Here is an 18890-nt window from a genome sequence, read left to right as displayed (position 1 = left end):
CATAATTTATGTATAACGTATGTACGGGGCTCTGTATCGAAAATTACTATGAGCAATGAGCATCACACACGGTTACCTGGAGTGCATTACCGCAGCAATTTTTTTTATAAATGTTGTGCTTTATAGAGTCGAGAGTATAGCAGATAATTAGTCCACGATGAGCAGAAATTTGTCCACTAATAGCAAAATTCGTTCAAATTATAGTTTTAAAGTTATTAGGAAAAAACAGATTTTGCTGGGGTAACGTTTCAAACATTACCCTGGAATTTTTTTTTTTTTTAAAGTCGTTCTATCCCAGAACCAAATACATGGATAGATAGATTTTTTCAAGTTATTTATAATTTTCAAATTAGATAGCTCTTGTTGCGTAGTAATTTGTCCACGAATAGCAAAATTTGTTCGTGTTCCGGTTCTCAAGTTATTTAGAATTTTGCTGGGGTAATGTTTTGTGATGTCCCAGATCTCGTAAATGGCTCAACGCAGAAGTTTGAAAAAAATACCAATGATAGACCTTGATATGTCCAAATTAGTTCAAACATTAGTCATTGATTTGAATGATAAACACCAGTGTAATTAAAAGATTTCGAAATTCAGATAAAACGGATTTGTGAGTAAACCAGTACTCTTACAATCGAATAAAAAGGTGTAGCATGTACCCTTCGTACACCTTTATAACCACAGTAAATATAAATGATGTGGCTTTGCAAAAAGAGAGATTTCAAGAAATCTAATTTATTTTAACAGTCTTACTTTCGTGGCCGAATACGCGATTCCCTTATAACAAGGGAACATGGCATACAATGGACAAATTAAAATGTTCCTTGAATAAGCTATCCTGTTAATTTCAGCTTATTACTTATAAGCATACGACTTATAAGAAAGTTATCGAACTGCAAAAAAATATCAGGAATTCTTCTATAAGCCGACCAAATTATAAAGGTTACAAAAAAGCGACCGTTCCATACATCAACTCCAGTTTTAAATCCGTTGACATCTGTTGCATCTGCCATCTTTTTGGTTAGAATATTCTTCCATCTTGCAGCGTAGACCTTTAGCTACAGACCTTAGACAGTATTTTTGTGAAAATTCTTACGGATGGTGGAGGAAGGGACGCTCTAGACACTCAAGTCTACAAGGAGTCACATCAACTCCAGTTTTAAATCCGTTGACATCTGCTGCATCTGCCATCTTTTTGGTTAGAAGATTCTTCCATCTTGCAGCGTAGACCTTTAGCTACAGACCTTAGACAGTATTTTTGTGAAAATTCTTACGCATGGTGGAGGAAGGGACGCTCTAGACACTCAAGTCTACAAGGAGTCACATGAACTCCAGTTTTAAATCCGTTGACATCTGCTGCATCTGCCATCTTTTTGGCTAGAAGATTCTTCTATCTTGCAGCTTAGACCTTTAGCTACAGACCTTAGACAGTATTTTTGAAACATTCTTACGCATGGTGGAGGAAGGGACGCTCTAGAGACTCAAGTCTACAAGGAGTCATATGAACTCCAGTTTTAAATCCGTTGACATCTGCTGCATCTGGCATCTTTTTGGCTAGAAGATTCTTCTATCTTACAGCTTAGACCTTTAGCTACAGACCTTAGACAGTATTTTTTATTATTTATTTGTGTCAGTGTGCTCTTCTAAAGAGTGTAAGACGATTGTATGTAGGTACTATTAAAATGAAATTTTATCTCATTGGTTTTGTCTCATATTTGAGTACTATGTATCATGAGTAGAGTCTTCGTTTAAAAGGATGCGAACGATTTAAATTTCAATAGGTAGACAAAATTGATAATTCTTAATTATCAAAAATTTAAGCTTTCTCCAGTAACACTGATATTATTATACTGTGACTCATCAAAGTCATCATTGTCAAAAATATTGACAAATCGCGAACTGTCACGGCCAAAAAACTGACACGCGTCCGTCCTCCGTAAGCGCCACCGCGCGACTGATTGAGATTGTTCAAGCCGTCATGGACGATTTTTTCCACATTTTTTAACATTGTAACTAAATAAGACGCAATATAAAAATTTCATCCGTTAAAAGCCCTCAAGTTATTTCTGAACTTTAGTTTAGTAAAAGATTTAGAATCTCAAATCGCTTATTTTAAAAATAAAACCATAAATAGAAAACCAATAGAGGTAACTTTGGGAATTTATTCTATCGAGTCAACTTCATCAAATCGTGTTTCCATCCGTTAATAGCCCTCGAAAATATCCTCAACTATGCCCAATAAAAATCTTAGCCTTTAATTTTACTGTTTAGTACCTCAAAAATGAAAAATGAAAACCTCATTTTCGCCATTTTCTCTGCTACCCGGCCTTAATGCATCACAAACAACAATCAGTTTCCGCTACAAATTTTTAAAACAAACTTACCTATATATTTGTTACTTGTTAAACAAGCTTAGCTAAGCTAATAGCATTTTCAACATACCAAACTTAACATTGAAATGTAACAGTAAACAACAAAATCAAATGAAGTAGTTAAGTATGTCACCGTGAATACTCGTGTACAAAGCATAATTTGACGAATACACTTTTTTACACCTGAAATACGGGTTCTCTGAAACCTTCTTATATCAGGCTCCAGTCTCTCACACACAAGATGCCTCAAATAATGTAATATAGTAATTTTGTTTTTGTGTGTGAGAGTAATATGATTTTATGATGAAATAAATATGATTTTATTATTTTGTTTAAAATTTCGGGAATTTAATCACCACGCATTTTCCAATAACCTACAGATTTTAAAAACAATATACCTACCTACACACTAACGAAACAAATTATTATTATCATGACAAAATTAAAGCGAATTGTGTTCGAGATTTTAAAATATCGGAAATAAAATATGTTTGTGAAGGTTTAATGAAATTATTGGAAGCCTGTGAGCTCCGCGATTTTGATTAAGCCAAAGCATTGTTCTTTCAGCTACCTACTACCACTATTTTAATTACGTTAATTACTGTGCAGATGATGTTGTTATAAAATCTCTGAGATATAAAAATAGTCTACTAATAATGCACGCAAAGAATGGCTTGAGATAGGTAACAACAAAAAGCTTTTTATCATGAAAGGCAAAATTAAGTTCTGAATTATTGAATGAAGCAAATTTCATAAACACGTGGATGACAATAAAACTCATTTCGCATTATACATAATTAATTTTGCAGTATCTCATGTAATGTGACTGACTGACACGACTAATGTGTTTGTCGCCGTACATAACCTTCCCATTTGGTATCAAAAGCACCTTTCAAAATATTTATGTATTTGTCGTTACACGAGTCTCGTACCTTGACACTTTTCAAGCAGATTTTTCCTTTGTTTTGATCTTTTTCAATCAATTTTAGAAATCTACTAGCTGTGCCCGCGACTTCGTACGCGTGAAAACCCGTTTTCGCAACATATTTTTATCATTTTTGCTTTGCACCTATTACTCGTAGCGTGATGGTATACAGCCTATAGCCTTCCTCGATAAATGGGCTATCTAACACTGAAAGAATTTTTCAAATCGGACCGGTAGTTCCTGAGATTAGCGCGTTCAAGTAAACAAACAAACTCTTCAGCTTTATAATATTAGTATAGATAGATGAAACTGCGGACTTTAGAGAGAGAGGTTCGTACTCAAGAGGTTCATAGTTTGATTCCTTGTATGGCACATACAGTGTAAAATCACTCAAAGTTTTATGTTGTACTAGTCATCCGCCCCTGCTTACCACAGGTAGGTACAATGTACTATACTTAAAAATCTTCCTCTTGAATCACTCTATCTATTAAAAAAACCGCATCAAAATCTGTTGCGAGTTTTAAAGATCTAACTATGGGATAGGGAAAGATAGACAGGAAAGCGACTTTTTTTAATAAGTATGTAGTGATGTGACTGTGTGTATTTGTACAATTTTAGTTTTAAGCATTTTTTTAATGCGGACTTTAATCCCATATCCGATCCATTTCTCTTACGCCTCAAAAAGTACAGCAGTGTTGTAACCTCAATAGATAAAAACCACACGAAAAAATGAGGCTTCCGGCGACTGGGACCGCAATTAACTGGGACCGCGGTCCCAGTCGCCGGATCCGTAAAATATAAATAATATTCTTCCGGCAACTGGGACCACTCGTAAATGATAACTGAAATCAAAAAATGTACAGTCAAACGAATTTTTTTTAAGTGCAAATTGGAAGAAAAATCCATTTTAATTTAAAAACATCAATTCGATGGGTGCCGGGAATAAAGCCACAATCGACAAAACACAAATTTACAGGAGAAGAGATTTAGTGTCAATTTTGAATAATTATAAACTACGAGGCGTATCAAAACGGTTTGTATATCAAACGATGCGTTATTTTTTCTGGAGTAACATTTAATGTGCATAAGGTTATAGTGCTTAGAATATACTTTAAAAAATGTAGAAATACATATTGCCGCTTCATACATTGAAAGTCGGTTCCGTAAGAGTCCATTGTGGTTTTATTCCGGTAAAAAGTGTGCAAAACGTTAATCGGTTAAATTAATCAAACAGCAATAGTGTATTGCAGCCTCGGGCGCTGATCTGAAAGATGCAGTAATAGCCGTTTGCTTGTAGAAGATTTAAATAAAAGTTTTAACATTGTATATGGCACGATTATTCCGGTCAACAAATTTTAAATGATGAATGGGAATAACGATTCAATATCCATAGTGCTTTTGGTAAATCAGGCAGTTACAAAGATAAAATTCTGAAAAAAATTCAAATGGTGTATAGGGATTAGGGACCCAGGGCATAGGGCAGTTTCTAAAATCACTTAATCGGAAAACTGCTGCTATGGCTATTGCGGCTTTATTCCAGGCACCCATCGAATTATTAATATACGCCATAGCTTGGTTATACTGATTTAATAAAAAAATCAGTCGTATGATTTATAGTACTTATAGTAGATTTATAGTGGATTTATAGTAGATTCCAAGGGGAAAAATAATAAGCATTAAAATATGTTGTACTACATATGAAATTCAGTAAATAATAATTTACTGGTAGAAAATGCTTTAAAGTATTCAGTCCAATATTAGTATTTGTTTCATGTCTGTACAAGACGTAAATTACATCAACGGGATGAAATGACCAATTCAAAAATTGCATTAGGTCAACTTATACCGCGGTATAAGATCAAGAGGTATGAGATAACCAAAGCCTCAAATCGACAGGCAAAGCGAACTCGAGTTAGAGAGCGATAGTATTATACAATCATATAATTCTCTTTGTGTTTACCTGCACGTGTGAATTATGTAAAAATGGCCTAGCTTAATCTACTTATTACTAAGCGCATAATATAAAATCATGACTAGAACGAGTCAATGATATTCATATAAATAATTTAGATTTTTTTTTTCGTATGACTGTACCGATTTTGGCCTGAATAATATATTTTTCTAAGTTATCTATGAGTGGTCCCAGTTGCCGGAAGAAAATTATGTATTTTTTACGGATCCGGCGACTGGGACCGCGGTCCCAGTTAATTGCGGTCCCAGTCGCCGGAAGCCTCGAAAAAGAAAAATTTGGAAAAAGACGAGCTCGTTAAGTACCTACACTCAAAACCAACGTCGCGCCATCGTTAGATTTTATATACCTGTCCTTTTGTCTTTGTGTGATGTCCGCAATGTAATCAATGTTTCTTAGTGTTTATTCTTGCTTGTTCTTTCTCAGGGAGCAACATCGAGCTTCTTGATCCAAGAGCTGGAGCGCCGCAAGTCCAAGCTGAAGACTCAGCTAGTCTGGATCGGGGCCCAGAAGGAGCCCGGCCTCACCTCCAGGACTTGGAAATGGGTGGATGGTGAGTACAACCTGGTGAAGGTAACTGCGCACCTGGCTGGAATGCGACTCTCCCTCGGGCTCACACACACTTCCCCGTGGCCGCCCTGTATTGTTGTTGCATACCCCGTCGGGTCCAGCGGGTCTCTTAGAGACGGTGCACACTAGGCGACACGCGACAGCGACAGCTCGGCAACTTGACCCCTATTCTTGTCAATTTCATAATAATAGCTTGCTGTCGCGAATCCGCGACTCTGTCGTGATCTTGTCAGTTTCATATTAAATTAACAAGAATCGTCGCAAAGTCAAAGACAAAGTCGCCGCGATTGTCGCCTAATGTACGCCTACACTAATGCATTACAGTTGTTGACACATCAGACTACACATTTTGGTGCAAAATCACCCATATCACAAAGATGTAACAGTAATTACCTTAATGTGTCGTCGTCTGTACAAAATTTCACTCAAGAAAAGGAAAAAGTGTTTTATGAAATACAAAAAATGTCTTTTCTAATAATCATTAATGTCACGCGGCCCGTTTTTCGGTGCGACATGTCCCAGACAGAGCGCGTTCTTACGCGCAAATCTTTAAAAGCATTTTTTTTACCATTACGGCTTAAATATTCCATCTTGTTTTCCCTTTTGGCCTTGTAAATCAATAATGTTAGGCTGAGTTGCACCACCTAACATTGACCGTAACTATGACGATAACCAGTGTTTTTTGTACGGAGTTTGACAGATATTTGACGTTTGTCAAAATTAAAGTAAGATGGTGCAAAGTCAAAGTCAAAGTCAAAGTCAAAATTTCTTTATTTGTTTAGACTAATAAATAGTTCTTACAAATCGTCATATGCTCTTAAGGAGCCTCTACATGTCTCAAAATCTTTTTACCCTACCAGCGCTTCGAGACCAACATTTGGCAAGTGCTGAGAAGAAGCGACAAACGAAGAAGCAACCCAGCCTAGTTTATTATTTTTTAACTCTTTATTTATGGAGCTTTGTTAAGATGACAATGTCGCTCCATCAGACAGATACAAGCATCAGACAATTTGTGTCTTAGCTCTGGTCTTAGTAGGTATTTAATGTTCAGCAGTGGACGTCCTATGGCTGAAATGATGATGATGATGATGATCTAAAATTGGATACCTATCAAAAAAGATATAAAAACATAGTTTAGGGCTCTCGCCTCCTCAGACATCAACTAATGTTATAAATCATAATGAAATAACAATTAAACATTAGCCCCTATTCAACCTCATTGAAGTCATTTGCATACTCTGTCCGTACTATAGTCTGTGGTCGACTTCAGCGCGCGAAAATCAATCATGTTGGTTTTTTCCCGTAAACTTGTGTAACGCACAGCATTAGACGTGCCCGTTACTCATTTACGGTGGACATATTTGTGAGTTCCGTACATTTACCGCTACAATTATGAAAAACGTTGCTTGTAATTTTGAATACGGATTATTGTTGATACCTACTCCTACTTGGCTGACACCCTCACATTATCCGTCCAGGCCAAAACCAAGTATTATGTATGTTCTTGTGTCATTAAATTAACTAATAAACCTTTAATCCCCAGGCGAAGTGGTGACCAAACCTACTTGGGGCAAGGACCAGCCGAACAACTACAATGGCGAACAGAACTGCGTGATGCTGGACGGAGGCCGAGCCTGGCTGTGGAATGACGTGGGCTGCAACCTCGATTACCTGCACTGGATCTGCCAGTACCGTGAGTGTCACCTATAGGTACATATCGACTTTATTTGGTTGCGCTGCGAAGGTGCGACGCGAGATGGTAATAACCCACAAACATTCTCCTGGACGAAGTAGCTTTGTGACAGTTTCATCTGTAATCTTACGTCCTTGTTGCGGGTCCAATGACAGTTTAACTTTCCCCCGGGACAATTTTGACCTTCGATGGTTGGGTTTTTATTGGCGGTCAAGCTGTAGATCCTGGCTACACAGGAGTTGCAGCGGGAACGAGAGGTGGGAGTAGTCCCGTTACTTCTTTGTTTTGCAGTCGACATTTACGCTGCAAATTCGTTTGTATCGTTACTGCATAAGATTGCGACTGGACAATGGACATACTCATACCACTTCTATCTGTGAATTACGCAATTGAATCTGTCACAAGTTACTTTGTCTAAGGACGCACAATGCTAAGCTAATTTGAGATGTCACCAAGCAGAACTCTAGATTTAAAAACGCTAAAAGATGGTTCACTAGACTTTGAAGAATGATAAACAAATATATTGTAGTGTAGAACCACAGGTTAAATACTAACAGAAGGTGCACTCGTTTGATTAAAGGATGCCAATATTGCCAATTCAAATGTCCTTAGAAGTGGCAATCAATTTCACACCTTGTAATTACGAGTGCGGAAGCGAAGTTTCTTTGTATTCACAATAAGTATACCGACACCACAGCTGCAGCGTCCAGTGTTGCGAGCAAAGTAAAAAAAAATAACTTGAAATATGAATGTGATATTTATATTGCAGAATTTATTAAAGTTGAGTAAAAACAGTTGGGGCTTTATGACGCTTCCTTACTTTTTAGTTTTGCTCCGTGCTGTGTGATATAACTTTACGATTAAATTTCAACTTCACTAACTAATTTATTGTGGAAAAAAATACAAAAATGGGATTGACAGTCATTGATAAAAATTGTGGGCCCTATAACAAATCAATCCAACATGACAATAACATTGCTATGTTTCAAAACTTTAAGCGAGTTTTAATTGATTTGTGCTGGTAGGTGCTGGTACATTGCCTATGCGATTTTATTTATGCTGAAGATTATTTTGCTGTAAGCGATAGAAAAATAAACGAAAACTGTTATGCGATTAATTGTAAAGTTGCAAATAAGTTAGAAAAATGCGCGTCCCTGCCTGTGATAGGGACCTCCTCTGATAACGGCAGCAAAAATACCTACCTAAATATTAAAATGCTGAATCTTATTTTACTTATTCGATACTGTAATGCTTTCCAAAATATTTTTATGAAGTTTTATAGGTATGAGCGAAAAAAAGACAGAAAAATTGGGGAATGTAACATACATATTCTACTGAACCAGCAACTAGATTTGGACCACCATCACTACGCAATTAATTTCATTGTCACGGCAAAAAATTAATTGCGTACCGACTATCGCTAAGTTTAAATAATACTCGATTACTTAAATAATAATACTGTACAATTTCAATACTCAATAGGTACTTTAATGCTTATCATGTAGTATAAAGGTGCTACATAAATTTGACAGACAACATATGAAAATTTAGTTGTTAGTTGGGGCAGAAAAGTTCTCGAGTGGCGACCACGGGCTGGAAGACGTAGCGTGGGCAGGCCTACTAGTGGACCGACGATCTGGTAAAGGTCGCGAGAAGAGCCGGGATGCGGGCAGCGTAGGACCGTACATTGTGTAAATCCTTGGGGAGGCCTTTGTCCAGCAGTGGACGTCATCTGGCTGAAACGAACGATCAATTTAGTTGTCGGTCCAATATATCATACTTTTCACTATGCTAACTTAGATTATTGCCTCATTTCATGCGGTTGCGGAGTTTGTTCTTAGGATCTCTCCTTAGATCTCTGACTTATATAAGTACCTAGTACATAATGCGCTAATCTCTAGCACGTGCCAGACTACGAATTAGTAATTATTAATTATGCAGTAATAATGAGAATGTAATACCACAGAGTACATCCTACTAATCCTACTAATATTATAAATGCGAAAGTTTGCAGGTCTGGATGGGTGTTTGTTACTCTTTCACGCAAAAACTACTGAAGGGATTTTGATAAAACTTTACTCGGAATAACATAATACTCAGAATAACATAATAGTCTATAATTTATGACGATCTGTGACAAAGTAAATTTCACGCGGGTGAAGCCGCGGGCAAAAGCTAGTAAGTAAGGGGGCGTCCATAAATTACGTGAGGCTTTTAGGGGGGGGAGGGGGTCAACAAAAACCTCACCAAATCTCACGTGGGGGAGAGGGGGGGTCTCGGGAAATATCACGTATTTTTTTCCACAAGAAATAGAGAAATAGAGTTTGGCAGAAAACTGGGTTAAATCTTAAGTAAAAAAATTGGCCAAGTGCGTGTCGTGCCACGCGCAGTGTAGGGTTCCGTAGTTGTCCGTCGTTATCACAATATATTTCAGAAGTAAGCAATTACTTCATCTAAAGTCACTTTTAATATTTTCTTCTAAGGAATTTTTATTAGGTTTGAAATTTTATAATACATGAGTAAAACGACTATTACTCTTGAACTAACTGATCTATCTTAACCGCTATAGTTTTCCTTGAAAGTTCATAAAAAGCACTATAATCTTGAATTTTTCCAGATTTATCAAGCCAACAGTTTAGTTTTTAGCGGGGGGGATGCCCTACTCGGACAAAAATTGGCACTTTAAACTTTAACATTTTGCAAACGGATCCCTAAATCGAAAAATGGTCTTAGAAACCCCTAAGCCATTTTAAAAGACCTATCCAACGATACCCCACACGATGGGGTAGAAGACGAAAAAAAATCATCCCCACTTTACATGTAGGGGAGCTACCCTAAAAAAAAATTTTTTTTCAAAATTTTATTCTACCGTTTTGTCGGCGTGATTAATATACATACCTCTACAAAATTACAGCTCCCTAGTGCCAATAGTTTCCAAGCAAAACCTCGGAAAAGACAGACAGCCATACATATCGAAACTATATTAAGGGATTGATAAATGGCTTCATACGCTCACTTATCAGGAGATTGAAAATCTCTTAAACGGGTAACTTGGGTTCTATATTTTTAAAGCCAACACACTCTTACAACACACAAATACACACACCACACACATACACACACCACACACATACACACACCACACACATACACACATCACACACATTCAAACAGCACGCCTAAAGTAGTATGTTTATGGAATATTTTTACGGAAGTGGGCGTTAGTAGTCGCACCACAGTTCTCTGAAACTATTGCGGCTATTATCGTACACGCTTTTTCATGTACAAATTTTCTTGTTTCCAATAAATAAATTTTGAATTTGAATTTTGAATTCCTTGTCAGGACTAAAAAATGATATTTGTATGATGATAATGTCATTTTATTCTATACAGTCTAAACAAATAAAACTAAAAATGCTTCCGTCTGCATGTGTGAATACTAAAATGCAGTATAAATGACGAAATTAAGAAAATTATAAAACAAGTTTTTTTTTATCAAAATCGATTTTGCTAGATTATTAGTGATTTTGTAGAAAGGAACAATAAATTAGACTAGGTACTTCTGTAAAAAAACAATGTGACCCTAGTACTAACCGCTGTCACTACACGTGTTTTTCTGGATCTATTCGTAATCAGTGGGCTTAGTGCGACTTTACACAATCGTCATCCGCTAGCGACTGCGTAAAAAATGACATACATTAAATGTATGATGATTGTACAGCGTCCCTAGCAGATACTTTCAAGAACTGAAATCTTTAACTTTATAGATCTTTTTGATGCACTCGTTAGCGACAACGTTAAAGCACACAAAAAAAAATGTTTCTCAGTTATATTACTCCAAAACTATTAAATTTCGGATTTTGTTTAATATCACGTGAGATATGGGGGTGGGGGAGGGGGTCAGGCAAAATCTCACCAAATCTCACCAAGGGGGGCGGGGGGGTTGAAAAATAGCCAAAATTGTCTCACGTAATTTATGGACGCCCCCTAATAGGTACGCAAATGGTACACCGATCAATAATAATAAGATCATCAGAAATGCATGAACAGGTTGTGGGATTATCAAATTCGAAATATTTTGAATATCGCTGAGGGTGGGAGGGTGGCGAGGGGAGGGAATTGCATCCCGCGAAACCTAATAGAAAAGGCAAATTCTGGAAAAGACTGGGCGACAGAATTCAATAAATTGTTTATTTCTTTCTATTGCTTTATTTACAAATACAAATTATAATTATAATTTATAATTTATTTATTTTCGTATAGTAGTACAAGGGTACATAATACAATGAAAAAACGATGACCCCTGCAGAAGTATGAAACTGTGTCGCAGGGAGTTATAGAAATATTTTATTATGAAACACATGTTACATTGTCATTACAAATTAGCCTTATCCATTTAAGTTGTCCTAGGATAAGGCTGCTCTTCACAATGTTTAAAATTTCTAACATGAGTAGGTAACTAATAATTTTACGTTTAACATTTCCACGAAACTCAGCAATATGTTTATAAACAAAATTTTATAAAAATATCTATGAAAAACATAAGAAATTATCGCACAGCTTTTATTTATAATCAAAATTCATACATTAATAGTTTTTCAATTTAGATTTTATGATCGGTATTTATAATTATTACTCAGTGTGATTCAATCCACGTCTGTCCATCATTCTTACTCTAAGCCAAGTGTTTAGCATATAATTAACTTTAAAAAAAAAAAAACCGACTTCAAATGCGTTCATCCCCAATTTTCCACCCTTGGGGGTGAAATATTTTCTTCAAATTCGCATGAAACCACCCTTTTGATAATACCTATTCAACAAAAAAATAATCGTTCAAATTGATTTATAATCGGCGGAGATATTGCGTATAAAAAAGTTCATCCCCAATTTTCCACCCTTGGGGGTTGTTTTTTCTATTATTAAATTTAAATGGGACCACCCTTGAGGTAATACCTATACGCCGAAAAAAGATTTGTTTAAATCGGTTCATAATTGGCGGAGTTATCGCGTAACAAACATAGAAAAAAAAAAACATACGGGTCGAATTGAGAACCTCCTCCTTTTTTGAAGTCGGTTGAAAATAAACCTGCCTAAAAGACTTTTGTCACCGTAACAATATGTCTCTCCATAGTTAAGAATAAGTACGTTGTTTCTCTTTTTCTCTTTATAAAAATGTAAAAGAGAAAAATGTATGGTCACGGACCACGCGCACGGTGCTTGGACGAATAAACCACTGGACGCGTAACGAGTGACGTTTTCGTCTTTACCCCGCTAGCACTTGCCAAGGCTAATTTGCCATGGTAAATGTTTTCAGGTTGTCAGTGTGACGCGAGCTCTCGAAGAGTAAAATTATCACGAAAAATAGGTAAATGCGCTGTATTTTTTTGTAAAAATTATACCAATCACTCAAAGAATGTTTCTTCTCACGCGTAATTACATTTTCAACCTATTAAAGTAGCTATTTTTTCGTAAAATAAATAAAATTTGATATGTAAACAAAATATAATTACGTAATTTTAAAAAGTTCTCATTGTACAGGTAAATGCTTAAAACGTGTGGCATATTTAATTTGATTGGATTATATGCTTCATTCATTCGTTCACATTTATTTTTTATGACGTATAGGGCTTGAAAATTGTCGATAAACTTATCGAAACTGATATCATTCAAATTAATTTTAGATTTCCAGTAGATCTAAATAGAAGAAGAAAGTAGGTACTCAGTTATGAGAAAAAGTACAGCTTGGAGGTACTGCTAACATTTAGTGACTATGTCAAACTTTTGGGTTTGCGTGATTTTATAGTGAATAGAGTTTAGCCTGAGAAGTCCTTTTGTCAATGTGTTATTGATTAATCGGAGTGATTGTTGATGAGTTTGAAACTCAAATTTTGACAGCACAGTTTTATGGTCCGATTTAATCACAACTTTTACTAGTTAAATAGAAAAATGTTAAATAAAGATTTAAAACAAAATGTGTTTGATGATAATAAGTAAACATGAGAAACTGACATTATTGTAATATAACTATTGAATGACAATTATTATTAGTTCTTAATTAATTATATGCATACAAAAGTGTTTTAGTTTCTTGTTATGCATAGTTTCGGACCGTAAATAATTTGTCTTGTCTATGTCAATTGTCAAATGTACCAACGGTTCCCCGCCCCCCTATCCCCCCCCCCCCCCTCCTGTCCCCTAAATATTTATTTTGACGTAGAAACATAAAATATGTCCATAGAAAAGTTTCATAAGTTTTAAGATATGACCAATTTTATTTGCGTCTTAAGCTCATTTACCTCTGGTCTCTGGTGTCAGCGTGACGTGCTTTTTACTCACTACCGTATTCGTAAGCATCATCCAGCCAGACATAGGTAGGTACTCACCAAAAATAAAATTGGTTTGCAAGAACTTTGCAATGCGGCAATCAACACATAAGAGGGATGGTACTGCTTATAGAACTTCTAACAATATCCCAATTTCAAAATCTGTCCTGCCGTTCTTTAGTTTTATATGGTGTAACTAACTAGACTTTGTTGCATATTATGTCTAAATCAATCCAATTCATTAATTATTTAAATAATTTGTAAATAAAGATGATCAACGCATGATCAATTTTATCTCATTAGGTTCATTCATTCACTCGTTCATTTACATAATTATCGACAAAAAAATTGACGATTATTTCCAGCACTAAATGTCATTATTTGACAATTGTCATACCTCTCCCCCCGCAAAAATTGGTTGAACGTGTTTCCATATGATTCTTAGAGGGTTTCGCGTCCGGTGGTTTATTCGTCCAAGGCACGGTGACAAAAACTCACCCGTGTGCGCATAGCCTAATGCGATTAATAGCAAAACACTGCCCTTGGTGTGCCTTGGTACTATTACTTATTCTGTGACACTGCCACAGGTAGGTTAGTGTGTCTGATTTACTAGTCAACATTCATTTTCGGACGGATTCATTCGTTCATTCAATTTATAGACAGACGCCGACTGAGCTAAAATAAACAAAATTCTTAGAAATGATATTTTCTAAATCTATAATATATAAAGCTTTTTAATATAAAATTATCGTGTCAGAAATTCATTATTTAAAAATAAGTATTGCCAAATCGGTCCAGACTTTCTGAAATTAACAACAGTAGGTACTAACAAAGTAAAAATAATGTCTTTAAAATTGATTCAGTATTAATTACTTACACTTGAATATTAAAAGTGAAAATTTCGAAGCGAAAGCAAATAGTTCCCTTGAATAGTTCCATTCAGGAAGATCAATTTGTTAACAGCAAAGACTGAAGTTGTTATTGAATGCAAACAAGGGCCCAGGAAATGTGCAATCAAATAAAAGTAATTCAAAAGATTAATACAGAAATTAATTACTTAACTACCGACCAATGAAGTTGCAGCTTACACTTTTTACTTTATTATTTGAGCAATGGATTTATTGTATTAATTAACTCTTCCTCTTACACTTTAATAAGTAAGTATGTACTAATTAGAGCCGTAACTCGATGGCATAGTGGCGTGGCGTGTACCGATGGGTGACCCCAGCCCGGCTGAAAAACGGCCCGAGAGAAAATCCTTTGTCAAATAAAAATACAAGCTTAATAATCTAAGCATAATTCAAAATCATTGGCCACAACAAAACTATTGCCGCACAAACAATTTTCTTGTTTTTGTAAAAGCTGTTTTACCTATAATGTTGTATTTTTAAAATTGTTTGTTCTGCGTCACAGACCCTTGACGTTTGTGTGGTCTCTGTGCTCTGCGTCAGAATGTCTGCGTGCTACGAAAAGAACAGACTAAGAGCTGGTGAACGCCAGACCTACGTCATTTTATAAAAGCTGAAAGTTTGTCAGCGTATGCTTCCAATAATAGGATATAATGTTGGTGAATTATGAAGTTTGGGTCATGGTGGCTTTGCACCACCCTAAAAATCTGATTTTTATGTATAATATTTGGGCAATAATTAGAAGTATTTTCCCCAACAGCCAGATAGTTTTGACAGTTCCAACTCCACCATGCAAAGCCACCATGACCAAAACTTCATAATTCACCAACATAATGTCCTATATTGGGAGCTTACGTTGACAAACTTTCAGCTTTTATAAAATGACGTAGGTCTGGCGTTCACTAGCTCTTAGTCTAGAATTCATGTGTAACGTACCTGTCTGTGTACACTGGGTCTTGTTATCCAGGACAGGTGGTTATCCGGTCGCGATCCGGTCTCGCGTGATGTTTGCTGCAAAGATTGCAATTACAGAATCCGGATTCGTATTCTACTGGACAGATTGAATCGCTACGTACAGACAGCGCATCGGACTATACATTTTTATTGCAATCTCAACCCTGTTCCAACTTCTTAAGAACACAGTCCACGCGCTGGCATCTATAGGTACGTTTAACTATCAGGAACTCGGCTATCTAATACCTTTAAAAGTTCCTTTTAATCTCGTAGCGCAAATCCAGTCAGGTTCTTACATTGTGTGGGGTTCAATGAAAAATCGTTTTTAAGACGAGCTCAGACAGTCTCCGATTTTCATTACCTACGCATTATGAATTGGCTGAAGGCATTAGGAATGAAGTATTATCTAACAAATATACTGCTGTAATTGCATAGTAACATAGAAAAAACTGATAGTAACCTTAAACGTGTTGACAAGCAAGTGAAATAAATAAAGAAGTACCTAGTGAGGCTGGATGGATGTCTGTTTTTCACGCAAAAGCTACTGAATGGATTTTGATGAAATTTTGTAGCATAAACCTTGTAGAAACTTAAAACTAAGCCCAGTGACAAGTGAGAGAATGTGATAGAATTTAGGCTTCATAATTCTCGATCTGTTTGCGTAGAATAACTAGTAGGTACTAAGTAACTAGGTAACTAAAGCTCAGAAAGTTTGGCAACGTTGCACAACCAAGTAAGTATGCGTATGTATGAGCAACCACTTTCTCGTCAACTAGCTATTACCTGGTGACTCTTGAACCTCCAGCAAAGAAGTCATTGCTATTACATTAGAAGTGTTACAGACTAAAGTTTGTAACTGTAGTAGTATCAGATGCAAGGTCAATTTATTAGTATTCACCACGCTGTCATCACGTCCCGCCCCAGTCCGGTTCTCAACGGTGACATTGTGACAAATCAAATCATGCTACAGTGTACTGTTGTAGCTGTACAGGGTGAAGATGACAAATAATAAAGTCAGTTAAAAATAGGTCACTTTTGTAGTGACGTTCGCAGTTTTCGTACCTTACGAAATGTTATTTTGTTAAGTCATTTTATTATTTAATGTTTCTGTAATTATGATTCGATTGATTGATAAATAATTGATCATTGACAGAAAAATCGACCTACGCTCTCTCTAAGTTCACTTCTAAGTCGAATTTGTTTTCGTTTGAAATGGGCGGTTTTATATGTTTGAAAGAAAGAAAGAAAGAAAAAAAATTTATTTGGAACTAAATGATACACATTGACATTACAAAGTAAAATAAGAAAAATGTAAGTTAAACGTGATTGACACGACTGCAACGCAAAATGCATACTCACTCACTGATGCTTACTGACTGTGTCAGATTTCGTATGTTTTCTTTTTGTGTGTTTTGTTTACTTTTAATGGAACAATATGCTATAGGTACTAAATTCCAGACAGAACGTCTGGAATGTAATGGCTTATGTGTGAAGTGTTGTACTTATAGGTAAGCTTGTAACATTTAGACAGATTCCATTTCGTAATCGCTTCGCTGAGTTATTATTATCTTTCTACTAAGTATTTTTCCTTTTACTGTGGCACAAAAATACGCCATGTCCTCTAGTGTTCGAAAAGACCTTTAACGTCCTAAGTACCTTTTTTCATCGCGTGGAAAATTCTGGAACAACCTGTCCACAGGACAGAGAGTAAGTGCCTAACAGGCATATCAAAGGTTACACCTATGAAATGTGCGTAAACAAGAATTTGTAAGCGGATTCGGGGTGAAGCCACCTTTTTATACGAAACCGCGATAACGAGCTCGTCACCGCGCGTAATAATCACTCAAACATGACTTATGTTATGGCGCCTTAAATTTTTAATTGTGTGTTATGATTCGGAGCGAATTTTATAAAAGTGTCTTGCTATGCTGAAATAGGTACTTCGTTTTTAATTCTACATAAATGACCAGTTATTCTGTCTGCAGTGCCTCCGTCGTGTGGAAGTCCGGACAAGCTACTGAACACAACAATTGAAGGGAACGACTACAAAGTCGGTGCCACCATTCACTACCGGTGCCCGGAGGGTCACATGCTGTTGGGAGACAAGACCAGGGAGTGCCAGGAAGTCGGCTTCTGGTCTGGATCAGCACCGAGCTGTAAATGTGAGTATCATTTTTTATTATCAGGGGATTTTTCAGACATCGTGTGGAACTGTGGAAAGGCCTTCTACTAAGTGGACCGATGATCTGGTGAACGTCGCGGGTAGAACCTGGATACGGACAGACAACGCAAGACTGGTCGTTCGGTCTGCTTTTGGTCCTTTGTCCAGCAGTGGATGTCATTTGGCTGAAACGACAGGGGATTTTAGGACCAGTGGAGCTATGTAACAGGGCATTTCTGACGAAGAATGCGGTATGTAGGCGTATGCAACAAATCAATACTTACTTAATTATGATCACAAGTCACAACCACAAAGTAAATCATGAAATATGATATTATTCACTTCATATTTAGTGATCCAACGCAGGCAAGTATTATGATGAATCGTTATTATTAGATAATAATAAATATTAAGACAATAGCCTTTGTGGCTTAGATATCGGGAAGGCTACATCATTACTAATTATTATATTACTTTATGGACATTAATTACTTATTAATTTATAATATACCTAGTACTATTAAGACTAAGAAGATTGATTTATAATAAGTAAGTAAAAGTGTTATGATGACAAGCGATAAAATTAAAGCTTGACCTGTATAACGTAAAAACAACCCAAATAGGTAGGTTACTTACTTACTCGTTACTCAAACATAAATGGTTCCCGATTCCCGGATTTGAACCTGCCACTTTCCTCTCTAGGCTGTAAAGCTAACCACTAGGTAAAGGTTGGTCCTTCGCTTAAATAGGCGGTAAAAGGACAGAATTCTAGACATCGTCCATGTTGATTTATTCATTTTGTACCAGAATTCCTTTGACAATTTGGCACGTTGTGTTACCTAATTACCTACCCTCACTACACATGGTGTCACGAAAACCGTTTGTGTATTTAACTGTCAAATTATACTCGTAGTTGTGTTTTAGACTTAAAAAAAATTACAACTAAGTACAATTATGTATTTCGATAGGTACTACAAACAAATAGGTAGGTACTTTCTTTTATGTATTGGTAGAATCA

General features: G+C 36.2%; 1 protein-coding gene across 1 annotated transcript in view; it reads left to right on the top strand.

The window, feature by feature from the left end:
* Positions 1-18890, top strand: part of LOC135086551 (CUB and sushi domain-containing protein 3) — a 152683-nt gene that overhangs the window by 114787 nt on the left and 19006 nt on the right. The window contains exons 7-9 of the mRNA XM_063981293.1: positions 5690-5816; positions 7377-7526; positions 17697-17873. Coding sequence (XP_063837363.1) covers positions 5690-5816; positions 7377-7526; positions 17697-17873 — 454 coding nt within the window. The remainder of the gene's footprint in view (positions 1-5689; positions 5817-7376; positions 7527-17696; positions 17874-18890) is intronic.

Source organism: Ostrinia nubilalis, chromosome Z (genome assembly GCF_963855985.1).
Source record: "Ostrinia nubilalis chromosome Z, ilOstNubi1.1, whole genome shotgun sequence".
In the NCBI taxonomy this organism is placed as follows: domain Eukaryota; kingdom Metazoa; phylum Arthropoda; class Insecta; order Lepidoptera; family Crambidae; genus Ostrinia; species Ostrinia nubilalis.
This window is presented reverse-complemented; position numbering and strand designations above follow the sequence as displayed.